Source organism: Motacilla alba, chromosome 1 (genome assembly GCF_015832195.1).
Source record: "Motacilla alba alba isolate MOTALB_02 chromosome 1, Motacilla_alba_V1.0_pri, whole genome shotgun sequence".
In the NCBI taxonomy this organism is placed as follows: domain Eukaryota; kingdom Metazoa; phylum Chordata; class Aves; order Passeriformes; family Motacillidae; genus Motacilla; species Motacilla alba.
This window is the reverse complement of record NC_052016.1, coordinates 100,307,466-100,323,766: the sequence shown is the minus strand read 5'-3', so window position 1 is coordinate 100,323,766 and position 16,301 is coordinate 100,307,466. Positions and strand designations below refer to the sequence as shown.

General features: G+C 38.6%; 1 protein-coding gene across 1 annotated transcript in view; it reads right to left on the bottom strand.

The window, feature by feature from the left end:
* The window catches only part of COL4A1 (collagen type IV alpha 1 chain), a 119,776-nt gene that overhangs the window by 44,375 nt on the left and 59,100 nt on the right, over positions 1–16,301 (bottom strand). The window contains exons 3-15 of the mRNA XM_038131715.1: positions 9,453–9,542; positions 9,310–9,354; positions 7,746–7,790; positions 7,574–7,636; positions 7,420–7,473; positions 7,246–7,272; positions 5,843–5,926; positions 5,668–5,730; positions 5,024–5,059; positions 4,418–4,459; positions 2,733–2,822; positions 2,087–2,122; positions 1,879–1,938 (exon numbers count right to left, since the gene is read on the bottom strand). Of these exons, the coding sequence (XP_037987643.1) occupies positions 1,879–1,938; positions 2,087–2,122; positions 2,733–2,822; positions 4,418–4,459; positions 5,024–5,059; positions 5,668–5,730; positions 5,843–5,926; positions 7,246–7,272; positions 7,420–7,473; positions 7,574–7,636; positions 7,746–7,790; positions 9,310–9,354; positions 9,453–9,542 (735 nt within the window). The remainder of the gene's footprint in view (positions 1–1,878; positions 1,939–2,086; positions 2,123–2,732; positions 2,823–4,417; positions 4,460–5,023; positions 5,060–5,667; positions 5,731–5,842; positions 5,927–7,245; positions 7,273–7,419; positions 7,474–7,573; positions 7,637–7,745; positions 7,791–9,309; positions 9,355–9,452; positions 9,543–16,301) is intronic.

The following is a 16,301-nucleotide window of genomic DNA, read 5'->3' as shown; positions in this document are numbered from 1 at the left end:
GTCTTCAAGACAAAATATATCTACAGCACAAGAAACTGGAACCAGATCCATCTTTTTCCTTCATAACAATCCCTTTCTATATATATGCTCTTCAACTTCACAAGACACTTATGCATAGATACTCAGTGGTTCAGTTTCAGCAGAAGGGTGTGAGAGTGGCCCTCTATCAGACTGTGTGGTAATGTAGTGGTAAATCCACTTCTCTCACACTGAAATTCAAATCATAAGGCAGATGATACAGTAGAAGTCAAAATTCCCTCCTCCAGAGTAAAATTACAACTCTTAGTCCACTGTATCAAGCTACAGAGGGGATAAGAATCCCTTGAAGTAGTCAATAGTTATGAGATAAATTATATAGATGGGCAAACCCACTTTTCAGGATTTTCCCTTCCTTTGCACCATAAAAGCACTGGGACATCAGCTTGTAGCCTGATCCGCTGGTGGCTGGCTTTCATTTGGTATCCCAGTGCCCAGATTATATGTGTAGCATAAGCAATATGAATTAGTCCCATAAAACCAAGGAAATGTAGGCACTTAATACAGAAAATAACAGTGCATGTAATTCAGTCTAAAAATAATCCCATCAGTTCAGGTCAAAAGATTTTGTCTTAATGCAATCAAAGGACAAAAGTGACAGAACAAACATGAACAGGCCACCACCATTGAGGTGTGCAGCTATAATCTCTTATAATGAAGGGTTACAAGTAGTTTTTGATGATTAATTAAAACTTTGATCTGCAAAGTCAAGAGAGTCTTCAAATATACACTGTGATCAGAATTAATCATATGGTTTAGTTGCTTTGAACTAGAATATCAGATTGTAACATCTGATCATCTTTCAAGGCTTAGCTTAATTTCAGAAGTAGATATGATTTCCTGAACAATTATATATAAAACATCTTAGAAACTTTGTTCAAGGAGCACTTCAGAAGTGCTTGTAAGAAAAATTGTACTTTTGATAAATTCAGATGCTCTGGTTTCATGAAAAAGCTCTAAACCAACATGTCTCCATTCCTCCAGGTTCAAGCCTGCATTTACAATAAGAGTAAGAATACATATATGATAGAAAAAATAATCCCATCCCATAACTTTACTGCAAAGTTAATAGAACATCTGACTTTGAAACACAGTAGAAAAGGAGATTTTTCTTTTTCAGATGGAAGTACAATCGAATGCCTATAGATGTGCTTGGCCTACCAGTTTATCAAGACCCACACCTCAAGAAACATAGAATTACTTACAATACTTTAGGTACATTTGAATGTAGTAAAAAGTACAGTTTTGCTACCTGCTCAGGTATAAAAGATACAGCATGACTCATGGAGAAGTTCTATGGATGAGACTATGATATGGGTCAGATCAGACAAATGTAACAGACCTCATGTCCTCGAGCATCTACAGCCAGGCCAGAAACCAGCAAGCAAAAGGATTTCAATCACCAAAATTTTTTGCTCCTTTCATTTTCTTTGTACAAATCTCTGCCTTCAGGCTAAGCAGGCTTATTTTGTCGACTGCACATGAGAGTATTTGAAATAAATTCAACATGTTCCATTTTAGCACTCCTACAGAGCGATTCTTTTTCTTTGTGTTTTCTTCCATTCTGGAATGACTTAGTCTTTCTTCAGTTTGGATTAATGCGAGTTTTGCCTTCACCTTCAGCACTGCAAGCTACTGTTAATATCTTTAGTTAACTGCAATGTTCCATACTAACACTACTGTATGCTACTACTACCTTGATTGTACACCTGTCCTACAGCAAAACTTGCTTGTTTGAAATCTAGCAAATTTGCTGTTTAACAAATGGTTACTAATTTTAGTTAGCTAATGGAAACATCCACTAACTGCAATTATGGTATTGATAAAATTGAGTATACTTACACGTGGACCAGGCTGCCCAGGTTCACCCTTGTCTCCTTTGAAACCTGAACCTGGCACTCCCTGGAAAATAAACACTCACGAGATTAAAAATACTGCCAAATTCCAAAGTAAATTTGCTTTTAACTTTTAATAGGTATAAAGATATTCAGTGCTATTACCAGAGTCTTTACAATTTTTATTGTAGTAAAAAAAATTACTCAATACTCACTGGGACTCCCCGTTCGCCCTTTTCGCCTGGATCACCCTAATGAAATTATTTAAAAAATGTAAATTAGTAAAGGAAAACTTAAACATTATTCATTTAGGTCATAAATAATTCTTCATTTCAGCAAAAGCATATTTAATTCTGTTCTCCATTTCAAGACCTATATCTAACAGTATGATGGGCAAGAATTTAGACAAAGGTCAAATGTGAATCCATTAAGCTAGTTTATTTTACTTATATATACTGCTTCAACTGCTTCATTCAGCAATTGAAAAATTCATTAGCACTAAGATTTCACAAATGTGTGTATGAAAAGTTGAGTACATGCTACTTAATTCAAACTTCCCAAATATTTTTACAATATCCTATTCTTATCAATCCTCCTTCCTCAGAAAGTCATTTGCAAGTCACTCAGAAAGTCACTTATTTATGCAATTATTGATGCATTTACCATCTATTGTGTATTTTTTAGAGATATTTCTAGAATGAAAATTAAAACTCCTCCATAAAGTAAAACAGGCAGAAATTTTTGAAAACTTTGCTCTAGGTGACTTCGTATTTCCTTTTTCCTGTGTTACTTCTATTTGCTAATTCCTATTGATTACACTTTCATGAAAAGTACAAGAAGTTTAATCATTTAATATCTCACCTTTTCTCCCTTTATGATTTCACTCCCTTTTTCTTTCATATGAGGTGCTGGTCCTGGGGGTCCTGGAGGCCCTCTTACCCCTTGTTCTCCCTGTCAGTAGCAAATCCAGAATTGTCCATTGAAAACAGAATGACACTGAGATCAAATATGGCTAAGACCAGTAACATTAAAGAGAACTACCACTTGATTTTAAAAATATAGCTAGATGGTTTCTTTAAAAATTCTTTCTTTTCAGCAAAATCAGCAAGACAAAGGGTTACAGAAGTCACTACTAACTGGTGTAACTGGTTACCAACAGAGACTGCCCTGAAGAAAGATCTCTGAATCTACTCTTAAGGTCAAGATTGATTAACCAAATATCACAAACATATCCAAATAATTACAGCAATAACACCAAAGTCTTATAGTGCCTCCTTCAGAAAGAGGAAATTAGGAGGAAAGAGGTCAGATATGGAAAGTCAACGGCTAAAGGAAAAAGTTACCCAAAGTCTACAGTGCTCCAAAAGCTTTATGGAGGTCCATAAAGGCCAACTTCAAGGTGATAACTGTGGATGACTTTTTAGTATGCATGTGTCCATTGCAGGGTCAGAGCCTCACCTCCTTCTATAATGCAAAAGCTCTATCTTTAACAGTAAAACACCTCTGAACAGATTCCATAAATTTCTGTCAAGCAGTAATGCACAGCAATACCAGTTATCTTTTGCTAAAGATAAACCTGAGGATCCAGGAAATCTCCACACACTTCTATGTCACCTTCTCCAACATTTTTCAATAAACTTCATGGTAAAAAGTTAATTTCAACAGCATGTCATGTTGCGAAAAATTCTATCCATTAGGAATATTGACTCAAAACCTATTAATAAGGTGGTGGCTTAAAAAAAAAACCCAAACCTACTTAAGTAATATAATTTACTTATACTGCAAAAGCCCTCTGTCAATGACACTCATGAAAAGCTTCTGGAGAAGTGCTCAGACACATTATGAATTTACTGAATAGCCCTTGAATGCATGCAGTTCTTGGCTCGCAGAAACATAACATAAGGCACCTAGACCTCTCAGTGTGAGAGGTAACAGATAAAAGCTGACATGTATTACCTCCCATTTGATCCTGATTAAGAGAATAAATGGGATCCAGGAGCACATCTCTTGGCTTAGATTCACTCAAAAGTAAACCACTCTGTGTGCTCTGAAACCTCTTCCTGGTTGTGTTAAAACACAATAAAAGGGGACAACTGAAAGATCTGCTTCCAATGTGTGCATTACCTAACCAAAATAAGCCAGACAGGCCTTAGAGTCCTACAACAATTAATTCTGGCCATTCTGAACAGCACATTAAATCTCATCCCTTAGAACTAAATCGATTTTTTAAAAATCTCACGGTGAGTCCTAATATACAGAATAAATGTTCCCAGATCTGCCCACTGCAAATTAAAGCAGCTTCCCAGGCACAGCTGGAAAACAGGATGGTGACCTAAATTAATGTCAGGTATAACATCACCATTAAAAAATTCTTAGCTGCTCATGACTTTTCATTTAGGTGGAAGTTACAGATTTACTCAAGTCATCCAAAAATCACAGCATTGATTTTCTCCATTAATTGATTTCATTTGGAAGAGTTTTCTTCATTTAAAATTAAGTATCAAGAATATTTCTAGTTGTTTTCTAGAAGTTTACAAGAGACCTACCTTTTCACCTTTGGGACCCTGAAAGCCCAAGCCCATGTAGCCCTGAAAATGTAAATTACACACACTTAGTAATTTTTTTTTTTTTTTTTGCAGTGCATACATGCATATATATAAACATATGAAGGTATTATGTACTTGTCAAATGCTAAGGGAGAAAATAAAAGACAGAATATGTCTTTTAAATGCATGTGTGAAACAAATAAATAATCATGTCCTAACTCCCCTGCTGTTTTTTAAGCCCTGTGTCACAGCAACTTGCAAAAAATCAGATTGAAATTCATCAAATTTTATTGTCAATATGCTCTTTACCCAACACTTAGTGAAAATGTTGACAATTTAAAATTAATTCAAATAACCAGAGAACAGTGTAATTGCTACTGATTTGATTAAATGAGATAACAGGGCTAGAGAAATTTGAAAAAAAAAAAAAAGCCATAAAAATCTCTCTTTATGATGTTCATTAAGACACAGAAGACACAGAAATAGATCCCAAAATATAAAAAAAAAACCCCACACCTTTAGGACCTTTGATTTCCAGAGTTTTGAGAATCTGGTATGTAAAATAAATAAACAAATGGACTTAATATTTGCATTAAAGAGTCTTACCTTCTCGCCTGGAAGTCCTGGTGGCCCTGGGGGACCCTACAAGACAATGCATTTTAGAATCCACGTGTATAGAGTACACTAAGTGGAATAATGCCTTATTCTATGAAAACAGCAAAAAGGCAAATCTTTCCATCAAACCCAGTAATTTCATTTTGCTCTCACTGTACTTAATTCACAACTTAGAATAAAAAAATAGTAACAAAGAGAATCTGAGAAATCTCATTCATTATTATAATAACAGATAGATGATAATGTGCTTCCATGGTAACGCTCAGTGCTGCTACCCACAAGAATAACCTCAGCTAAAGTTTGGATTTTGATCAGGATGCTTGGTGTGCAGTTTATTTTCTAAACATTAAATTGGGGAAGAGAGGAAAGGATGACCAAGAAGAGTTACAGTCTCTCCCCCACAAAAATACCCTCCAAGAGTGCAAGAGAAGAGGACTGTAGGAGCAGCTGCTACTGAAAACCCATGCTGCCCAGTACTTCCTACCACGGTAAAGTTCAGAAGGCTGAACATGAAGTCTGGAACCACACCTTATCTTTCCCAAATCCCAACCAAGATCTGCTACACACACTCTCCAGAACATTCCTGTAATAAAGACCTCTAAGTGAAGTGCAAATCACCATGAAAGGAAACTTACTGGCTCTCCTGGAGGGCCCATTGGTCCCATTGGTCCCTGAAACCCTAAAGCTCCAGGTGGACCCTATGAAAAATCCAAATGATATCGTAAGAAAGTAATACTTATATGGTAATTTCATGCTACTGATATAACTTTAGTTGAAACTCACTGCTATTCCAACATCATTTTTACTTACAGGCAGTCCAGGTTGGCCAGGAAACCCTTTTTCACCTTTTAGCACACCATCAGGTAAAAGACCAATCACTTCACCTGGATCTCCCTACAATAAGAATGGAAAAAGACTAAGTCTTGAGCATGAATTCAAATACATTCAAACCCACCAGGAGAGGAAAGCTGTATCTATGCATACTTTGGAATCATTTGGAAAGCCGACTTTAAAAATCACCTTATTTCTTTTAATTCAGCTGAAACATAGAGATATTAAAAGATAGGACGTTAATTGCCAAATGTACTCTAAAGCAGCCTGAAGAGATTTCAGTACTAAAACTATCTTCATACTTCATTTCCTGTATTGTAATGGGCAGTCAGAATGATTTTTTCCATGAAATCTATCACTACTACAGTGTCACCACACAACTGGATCATCTGGCCTGGCTGCTGAGAGGACTGGTAACCTCACAATCTCTTTCCCCCACTGAGATCTTCATGCTTATACCTAATTTTGACATAAAGGCCATTTATGGTGCTCTTTTTCTTCAGGAAAAGAACACACTTTGACTTTCTTTAGAAAATTATTCTGATTGCCATCCATTTCTTTAAGTCCCTTCTTTTGAGAGTAAAAATCCCATTTTTCCTGTGTTTTTGCAAAAAGCTACAATATTGTAAGTGATTTTATTTCAGTTCTGTACCTATGCATACATGCCTAGGGAAGAAGCATCTGAGTACTTCAGTGTTTCTATAACGAATCAGTTCTTTCCATGTGAGAGTAAGAGAAATTGACATTTTAATAACTTGGGTTGTCATTACAAATTTGAGATTACTTTTAGACTTATATTTAGCTTACAGTTCCAGATAATATCTATTCATTTTAAAGACAAAAGGCTCTTGGATGTCATTCAATGCTTTGTTCTCCAGTTCACAAAAAGCACTCAGATACCTACTTAGTTAGTCTGATATTTTGTCTGTCTAGTATGTGTTGGATGATTCTCATGTTGTGGAATACAGGACCTTCTTCCACAAACATCATCCATGTGAAATTTTTTAGATACATGAAATGCCAATATAAAACCAAATGTTTGGATTATAAAACCTATCTAAGTTTTTATACCCAACTGGGTGGCCGCCATAATGTTTATACATAATTAGTGACATGTACTACTTCCTTTCTGTTGTAATCCATATAATACTTACTCTTTTAAGACCTGCATGGAACAACGGATATGCTCAATTGTTATTAAGTGGGGAGGTCACCCCACTGTCTTTATTTAGAGGGGTTGCAAAACAGAGTACAAAGCGAAACAAGGCAATACAACTTTTCAGTCCTTGAGTAAAAACTGTTGCTAGTCTTAAAGGGTGTAGAGATCACACAAATTCTTATTGTTAGCAGCAGGATATAAATACGCTAAGAGTAAAATGTACCTTCATTCCAGGAGGTCCTGGAGGTCCCTGTGAAAAAAACAGACGTATTTGTTGTTATTGCTCCATAATGTTGTACATATTACATCTTAAACTCAATATCATTTTCTATAGTTATATTTGCATTTCAAGAGTCAGCCTTTAAAAAGTGAGTCAAGCACAAAAGAATCTACTTACTATACTTCCAGTCAGTCCTGGTAAACCTGGGGGACCTACTGGACCTCTTTCACCCTAAAGGGAACAGACAAATTGCTTTTGTTTAGGGAATATATGCTGAGGGATGTCTTTATTTCAACACAGAGATGCTGTTATAAACATATGTAAATGTCACCTTTGTGCCATTACATCCAGGAATGCCAGGTGGACCAGGAGGGCCATCTTGTCCTGGAATGCCCTACATGAAGAAAAAGTAAAGAAATTAGCAATATTAGGAATAATCCAGATCAGATGTCACGACTAAAAGTTTGATATTCCTTGTAAAAACACATATATTTCATACATACAGGAAGGCCTGGGTTTCCTGGGAAGCCTGATACTCCTGGAGGGCCCTGCAATTGAGAAAAATACAAACTGAAATGACAAATCCACAAAACAGCAAGGAGAAGCTGCAGCCCAATTTGCATCTCCAATGCTGACAACAAAAATCAGTAGCATTTAAACTTCCTTGACGAAATAGCTCTAATCTTCAAAACCTTTTAAATATGTCACCTTAGTGCTGAATAACTGCAAGCAACCTTTTATATTTCTTTAACTTTTTAAGCAGTAAGAACTAGATCAGAGCCTCATGTAGAGGTAAAAAGGAATTCACAGGTGTTCCCTTCTCAGAAACATTGTTCCCAAAATGAAATTTACTGCAGGCATCTCTTCATAGCAGAAGATAATGTTAACACACTATAATAATGCTTCTCTGTCTTTCATACTCTTGAGTGTATCAATTCATTCTTATTATCAAAAATCCTACCAGGCTGAGATAATTCTTCCTCCTTGAACAGCTTTTCAGTGTAATGAATCAGGCATTTCAGTTGGTACATAATTTTCATCCTATCATCTTACTTATCCATGCAGCATTTCCTAACACATGTATTATGAAGCAGAAAAGATGCATGGGAATCCCAAGCTCAGATAGTGTATTTGCTTCTTTAAAACTTCATAATAGCTAAAATACATTTTACTTACTCTGCAGCAAACAAATAGATTTGCCAGGAGGTGCCAATTTACATTAACACTCAGGATACCCCAGGTCAACACAAACATCGTGGATTGAAAAATGGATTTCTTGATCTAGCAGAATACCCTCTCTGTCACACCTCATAAACTGCAGTTAATTCAGTAAATTCTAGTTTCTGCAGCAACTGCAGGCAAATGGAGAACAAAACTGAGATAGCATTTTGAGAATCTGTGAGCAAGAGGGTATAGCTGAAAATGTATGCATCATTACTGGCCAAGTCATTTGAATCCTCTTTCATCATGGCATTAGGAAACATGAAAATTCTCAGAAAGACCTTGGTACCTAAAAAAACCCCAACAGGTATGGCCCTGGCCAATATAATATACTAAAAGAAGTGCTATATGAGTGCCCCATTTAACAGAAATTAAAACAGGAAGATCACAGATATTCAGAGTCTCTTCTAGCAAAGTTAAGAAATCTTTGTCCCTGGCTTTAATTTGCTCTGTATCTTTTCAGCACATATGTGCTCATGACTGTGTCAGTTTCTCTGCTGGAGTGCTTCAAGGGTAGATGGCAAATATAAAGGAGAATTTTGCAAGAGGAAATAAGGTTGGTTCATTCTGAAGCTGGAAAAAAAAGCCTTTTGGTATGTCAGGAAGATATCAGAGGCACACTAAAACCAGTGCTGTTGACACAGTGATAAGTATCAGGTAACAATGCAAATTAATAAAGGTATTGACTGTCCAATGCAGCAAGAACTTCAAAGGTAAAAATGAGAATTTTGAAATTATTGTGCAGCTCAAGAGGATGTCATTCATCAACTTAGAGACTTCTTCTTACACTTGAAGGCAGCCATATCCAAAGACATCAGAATTGCAAGAAAGTAAGACAGAACTCACTCTTGTTCCCTTTGTTCCTGGCAGTCCTGGTTCTCCAGTATCACCCTGAAAAGTAAAAGAGAAACAACAACAATTTAAGGAAAATTTGGGACAACAATTGAGGGAAATCTGATTGCTTTAAATACTAAAGCTGAAGTTCTTACCTTAAGCCCTGGTGGCCCAGGGGGACCTTCAGGTCCTTGCATTCCAGGAAACCCAATCACACCCTGTAGTCCCGGCAAGCCTCTTTCTCCCTGTGCAAGGAAAAAAAACTAATTAGCAACTACACAACTGAAACTCCTTCTTCAAGTAACTCACATATCCCATTTCTGTGGTTGAGGAACCTAGTAAGTGGCAAGAAGCTAGATGTGACAGCAAAGAGTTCATGTTAGTACTTGAAAGAAGGATTATTATAAATAAAAAAAAATTATGATTCAATAAAAGATTGGCAGGGGCTGAGTGTAGCATAATAGAAAAGCATCTTCAAATATAGTTAAACCTTTTTTCTGGATAGTGCTCTTCATAGCAATTTATTCTCACGGTAACAGGAAGGTCACTTTCCCTTTAATAAAACCTACCTGCATTCCTCCAGAGGTGCTGCTAAGTCCCAGAAGAAAACCTAACAGCTCAAATCAGCAACTAAATTTCTGAAAACCACAAATATCACTGTTTGGCCAACTAGTGTATGAATGGTAAATACCACTCTTCTTATACACCACTCACAACAGCAGGTTTTGGAGACCAGGTTTGTCACTTACACTTGATTTCAGGGTGGTTCAGAGACAGGGTGCTTCGAGATACAGGGTCTTCCCAAGAAGCTGAACACAAAACTGTATTTGTATATGTGTCATCCTTTCGATTCTATTTTAGTGCTGTATGGATACCTGTGCTGTCTCTCTCCCTACAACTCCAAGTGTATTTAAATCAGTTCAATCTAGAGGCAGAAAACCTATCCACACTCTAGATCAATACTGCAACTATTATTCATTCAACCATATTTGCACTCCCAGTGAAATCATGAAAACCATGAAAATAGGAACACTATCTGAATAAAGGATGCAAAACCTACATGTAGGGAGAGGGGGGGGAAAGTTATGCATGTCAATCCCTAGAAACAGCAAATCAAGCAAATCAAAAGCTACTGGTTCCATGCAGGAAGTAACCAGAGTTGTCCTTTCAAGGCCTCATGTGAAACAAGCAGAAACAACACTTCATTCTGTCAACAACTGTGGGAATATTGGATGAATAAAATGTTAGTGTGAAACCGTGAAAAGAAGAAGTTTCACAAGTTTGGACAACAGCTAAAACCATGGCACTGCTTTAGAAGCTCAAAACACAGCAATTTTCAAAAGATTGCAAAAAGAAAATAAAATTAATAATGTTCAAAACACATAAAAGGACAGTACAGAGACTTAAGGATTTTCAGCAAAACAGTTAGAGACTAAATTGCAACTTGTAATTAACAACCAATTTAGTATTTGATTTCAGGATGGCGATTAAGAATAAAGTTTTCTCCTGTTTGCTGAGGAGGACAACGATTCCCAGAAATATGTTGGCTACTTAGAGGTCAGCTGAGGACTGAGCACACATGAGAACATCTGAGTCTTGGAGAGCTCATTTGTCCAGGAAGTATAACAGGCATCTTGCAAAGAAAAAGTTATGACATGCAGACAGAGGAAACTGAGTGATAACCAACAGACATGGTGCTATAGTGTCAGAAGATGAGAGGAATTGGAAAATTTGTGGAATTACTGGGCTGATGTTGTTTTTTAGTTCCTTCTCCAGGATTTTGTTCAAATGAAGAGACAAGGGGAAAGGGACATTATTGATGGGTATGAAGAGCAGGGCCAAGGAGCGAGGGAGAAAACTCTGAGATGATAAGAGCACAAGAAAGTAAAATCAAAAGAACATTAATTTATTTTAAATTCCTGATAAAAAAAAATTATCCTGCTGCTTCTCCTCTCCATCTCCCCACAAAAATAATTTTTTTTAAGTATAAGAGTACTTTCTGAGGCAAACAGTTCCTTGAAGTGCTGAAATGGCATAACCTCCTCTATTTAATTCCCAATATTCTTTATCATGGTTTGAGAATTCTTTATTTGGTTTGAGCCAAATATGAAGCAGTGTGCTAGTCCAGAAAACAAAGCAAAACAAAGCAAACATCAGAACAGCTGGAGAAATATGTTTCTAGGTCAGCTGTAGAGGTACGAAGTCCAAGTTCTAAAATTGTTTTGAAAAATATTTGAAGGAAGAATGCATCATGAAGGAGGTCTCTGAACGAATGTTGAAATAATTAACAATCTGAAATATACCTGTAAAGTTAGAGTTTAACATAAACCCATACTTTGACTGGCTAATTTGCACTGCTGTCACAAGTGTGCTTCTACAAAATCAATTGTTCTGTTATTCAGACCAGAATTTCCTACTGAGCCCTGGGCACTTGCTCTCATGGCCTGCTGCGAGATAGGCTAAGGAAGGAGAAGACACTCAAGTACATACAAGAGGGTCTTCCACTGCTGCAAGAATGTTCAACATGTGCAAATGAGAAGAAAACATGATTATTTTGACAGCCACAGAGAAATATGCCCCATGTGTACCATAGGTGACTCACACCAGTAATGTGTAACACAGCCAACACCTTCTGCACTCAGAAGTTCTGCCCCTGAGGATTTCACTACACTTTGAACCACTGCACCCTGCAACACAGAAAAATAGTCTTTCCTCCATTCTTAAGGAAAGTTAAAACTGAGGTTTACAGACCAGATTTCCAGTTGGTCTAAGGCTCCCTTAGACCATTCTGGAACTGTAAAAGGGCCTTAACTTGCCTGTAAATCACTTACTAAGGGAACGACTGCTTTAGCTGGCCAAGGAGGTTACCTAAAGGCTTAAAATACATAAAAACTTGCAACTTCTAAGGCAACTATAGTCAATTCTCTTAAGGCTATCTTCAACCTTCCAGGCTGCCCTGCCTTTGGGGTAAAACAGCTGGAGGCGCATAACAAGTCACTTTGAGCTAAGATACATTGAGGTTTCCCTGGAAACATTTTTATTTTCCCTACTTGAACTGTTAGGCCAAGAAGAAAAACAACTGGCTATTTGTCCAGAACTTCTGGACACCCAGTCAAGGTACTGGATGTTCCAAGGCCTGGAAAATATAACTCCTGAGCACGTGGAGATCTGTACCACCCCAAAGCCTGCAGACTCATGATTTCTCTTTCTGGAACTGAGCTCATCTTTTTGCAAGAGGGAAGTAAGGAAACATAAAAGAAGCTGAACATGTGAGAGCTGCTGAATCCCTCTCTGCATGCAACCTGCCACCTTGGCTGCTTATTCTAGCAGGAATCATGGACTTACACACTGCTAACACCTGTCCCTCTACTCTGCCTTCCCATTTGATTTTACTGCAAAGTAAGTTCAGAGTAAATAGTCCAGACTAAGGATTGTGTAAGAAGTTCAAATTTCTGCAGTTTTAGGCTAGACAATTAATGGGATTTAACTCCTCCATGCCACCCATGGACACTCAGAGAAGTTAGGGCAACCTATCCCACCAAAACCGAGTAAGAGACCTAGGGATGTCTCCTGGGTTCCTGTTCCTTTCTTTAGTCCAGCTATCAGTCTTCTTCTTTGTTCAACAGCCTTAGAAAACTAATGGTGCCAGCACTTGTAAGGACTAAAAAATAAAGCTTTTGCTTCAATACTCTTGTTTGAGTTAGTACAAACTTCCATAATGGGTTTGTTTTTTTGTTTTTTTTTTTTTTGCATCAGTGTAACTACACTAAATTACAGTAAAATTCTATCAGAGTATCTACACTGAACAAGAGAGTACAGAAACTCTACATTCCTTAAACTGTAAAGTCCTATGACTGAAGGGTATCCTAATGTCACTGAGTAGATCAGAGCCCACAGACCACAGAGCTAACAACAGTTACACTGCTGCAATCCTACCTACAGTGGCTTACTTGGAACTTCAAGATCAGATGAAGCTATCACTTATTATGCTGTACTGAACAGACATAAGCATGTCCTGAAGATGCCTTGACCTTGCAAGGAAACACTTGATTTGCTGTATCCTTCCCCTGCTTGCCTGCCTGTTCCTTTCTTCTTTCAAAATTCCAGCCAAACAGCCCAACAGTAAGTGCTTGTGCTACATTTATGCTGCAACTCATTAAGCACATACACTGCATAAATTGGCAAGCACCAGGTCATCACTGCTACCCCACTATTTTTTACTCAGCACTGAGATTTCTAGCTGTGATGCATGAAGAGCATGAGACTCTGACTGCAAGGGTTATGTATTGTTCAAGTTCCAATATTCACAGCTGCAAAATCTTGGCAAGTGATATTAAAAGAGCTTCTGCTTCTTACAAATCAATTCATGAGACTCAAAAATTAAAACAGATGTAACCATGTCATCTGTACCTCTGCTGATTCAATGCAAGCTGTCAGAAAGCACTAAGGAGAACACATTACTCAGCTCACAAAAATGAATATTCTGCCATTCAACTGCTGGAAATGTGAAGGTGCTACGTAAAAAGACAGCAAGTGCTCAGTCACACTGCACTCATTTAATAAGCAATATGTCTGTGTTAGCTCAGCTTTTGTGAAATGCCTTTGCATTAGGTAGTTCAAATTAAAATTGAATAGACTTCTAAACAGACCTGAACCTGTTAAGAGCTTAACTGCATGAGCTGATTTTTTTTTCTGACACCTACCCTTCCAAATTAGCCATGAAATGCTGTTTGGCACACAGAACAACCGCAGATTGCTAAGCAAGGGAGTCACATAAAACAAGTAATTTCAGACGGTTCAGCTGTAATATATCAAGGGCTGAGGGGGAGGAAATAATCACCACCCCATTATAAATTATTTCCCCTATTACTTTGCCTAGGGACTGCTGGACTGGGAGGTTTTAGGCTTGAGAGACTGGTAACATGGATATAAATCAACTGATTCCCAAAGTGTGGGCTCACAGAGTGTCTGTGTCTGTACAAATCTGATGTTCTCAGGCTCTCCAGAGACTCAGGCACATGGTGAATAACAATGTGTAGATCTCCCCAAAGCCATTTGAAAGATGCTTCATTTCTTAACATTTGCCTCTGCCAGAGATCCCCCAGCAGCTGAAAAAGCAGGACAGACACGTGTCTGTCCCTCAGCTGAAAAGGCATTCAACTCAGTCTAAGGGGAAGATGCCACAAGGCAGCTAAACTGATCTACCCAGCAAAGGTGGCTCTTCTCCTTTTAAAGGGATGGTGCCACCTCACCCTTCTTTACACCACCTGGTATGATTCCCTCAGCCTCCACTGCACCAGCTCAGCTCACTAAATTTACTCCCTTTTCTTTAGGGAGTGAGCTTGGTCTGGCCTCTGTGAGCTGAGCCAGGTGACCAGGCAGCTGCCAAAGCCCAGGAGAGGAAGACACAGCAGGACACAAGGACACAAGATGGAAGGGCAGCAAGAGCAGTTTCTCACACCAGCACAGTGGGGTCTGCTGGAGATCCTCCACCACAGCTCCTCAGCTGGGCCTTCACTGCAAGGGAAACTGAGCTGGGAGCCAACAAATCCTTGGCCAGAGGGCCCTTGCCAGAGGGCTGTCTTCAGACCACTGTCACTGCTGACTCCAACGTGTTATAAACTCAAAACTCTTCCTGTGGGAACCAGGACATCCCTCTGGGTGCCCTGGATGGCCAGAGCCGCTGGCAGGGGGCTCTGAGACCCTGGCATGCAGCCAAAGACACATGTGGGGTTTCAATCTTAGCCCGTGGAGCAAATTACCAACTCTGTATGAAGAATTACAAGCCACACACACAAGTTTAGGTATTGTAGTAGAAGTAGTCACAAAGTGAAAGGAAGGATTTTTGAGTGCTGTACAGGGGGGTTTTAAGCCTTGTACGCAGGGGTCCAAGTTTTGTACATGGGGGTCAGGAGTTCTAAGATGGAGGGATTTGGGTGTGCCCTGTCCTCCTTCTTTCTCCTTCCTAGCCTCCATGTCTTTGGTGATGTTGGCACTCACAGATTGGTTTAGAGTAGAAAGTCACCATTCAATATAGATAGTAGGCATTGGGGAAAAGGTATAAACATGTAACACGTAATGTGTGATATAAAAGATGGCAGCAGCCCCTGGGAGGGCAGTGTGCCTTTGTCTGACCTGCTGAACGGGCCACAGCAGTTCAGGGAGAAGAATCATTTAGATAAACAACAATAAACAACCTTAAGAACAGGCAACAGAGGACTACTGAGTCTGTCTTTGAAGGCACAGGTTGGAGGAAAGACTTTTCCATCTTTCGGGGTCACCCCAATCTGGGGCTGGAAACCCCACATCTTCCCACAAACGCACGTGCTATCCTGTTCCCAAAAGTTAACATTCATTGATCTGAAATTCTACCAAGGGCATATGTGGCAAAGAAATGCAGCTGTTTCAAGATGAAAATTGACAATGCAGTTTCCAAATAGAGTAAAAAAAGAGCCTGACTGTTAACAAGAAAAGCTGCCATTCAAAACAGTCATTACACCTTGATGCTCCAGTGTGACCTCATAAAACCCACAGCAATGGACAACAGCCTTGCAATGTACTACATGGCCTCTACCCAGACTTTTCCCAGCCACATGAGAGGTGAATGCAGGCTCTGTATTTGTTCCTTCAGCAGCTGTAACTGTGAGCACTCAGTGAATTGGCTCCAAGGTGTTAGACCAGTAATTACAGCCCACAGTGGGAAACAGCACTGTGCAACCCGAGTATGGCTCTCAAGTCACAGTGTTTCTCTCCACACTCTTTTAAATATGTGCTAGAGAATTGTAATTGGCTCAGTATTGCTCAGTGTTACATTAGAGAAGACACAGAGAATAGCCAATTCTTTATTAAAATGGTATTTTTAACCACCAGAGGGAGCACTGGCCCTGAATATATTTCAGGAATAAAATAAACATGTACAATAAATGTCATCTGTTTGTCCTCAGCTGCACTTAGCATTTTCAGTATTTTATTGAAAGTGTGAAGCGGATATCAGTCAAGCAGAA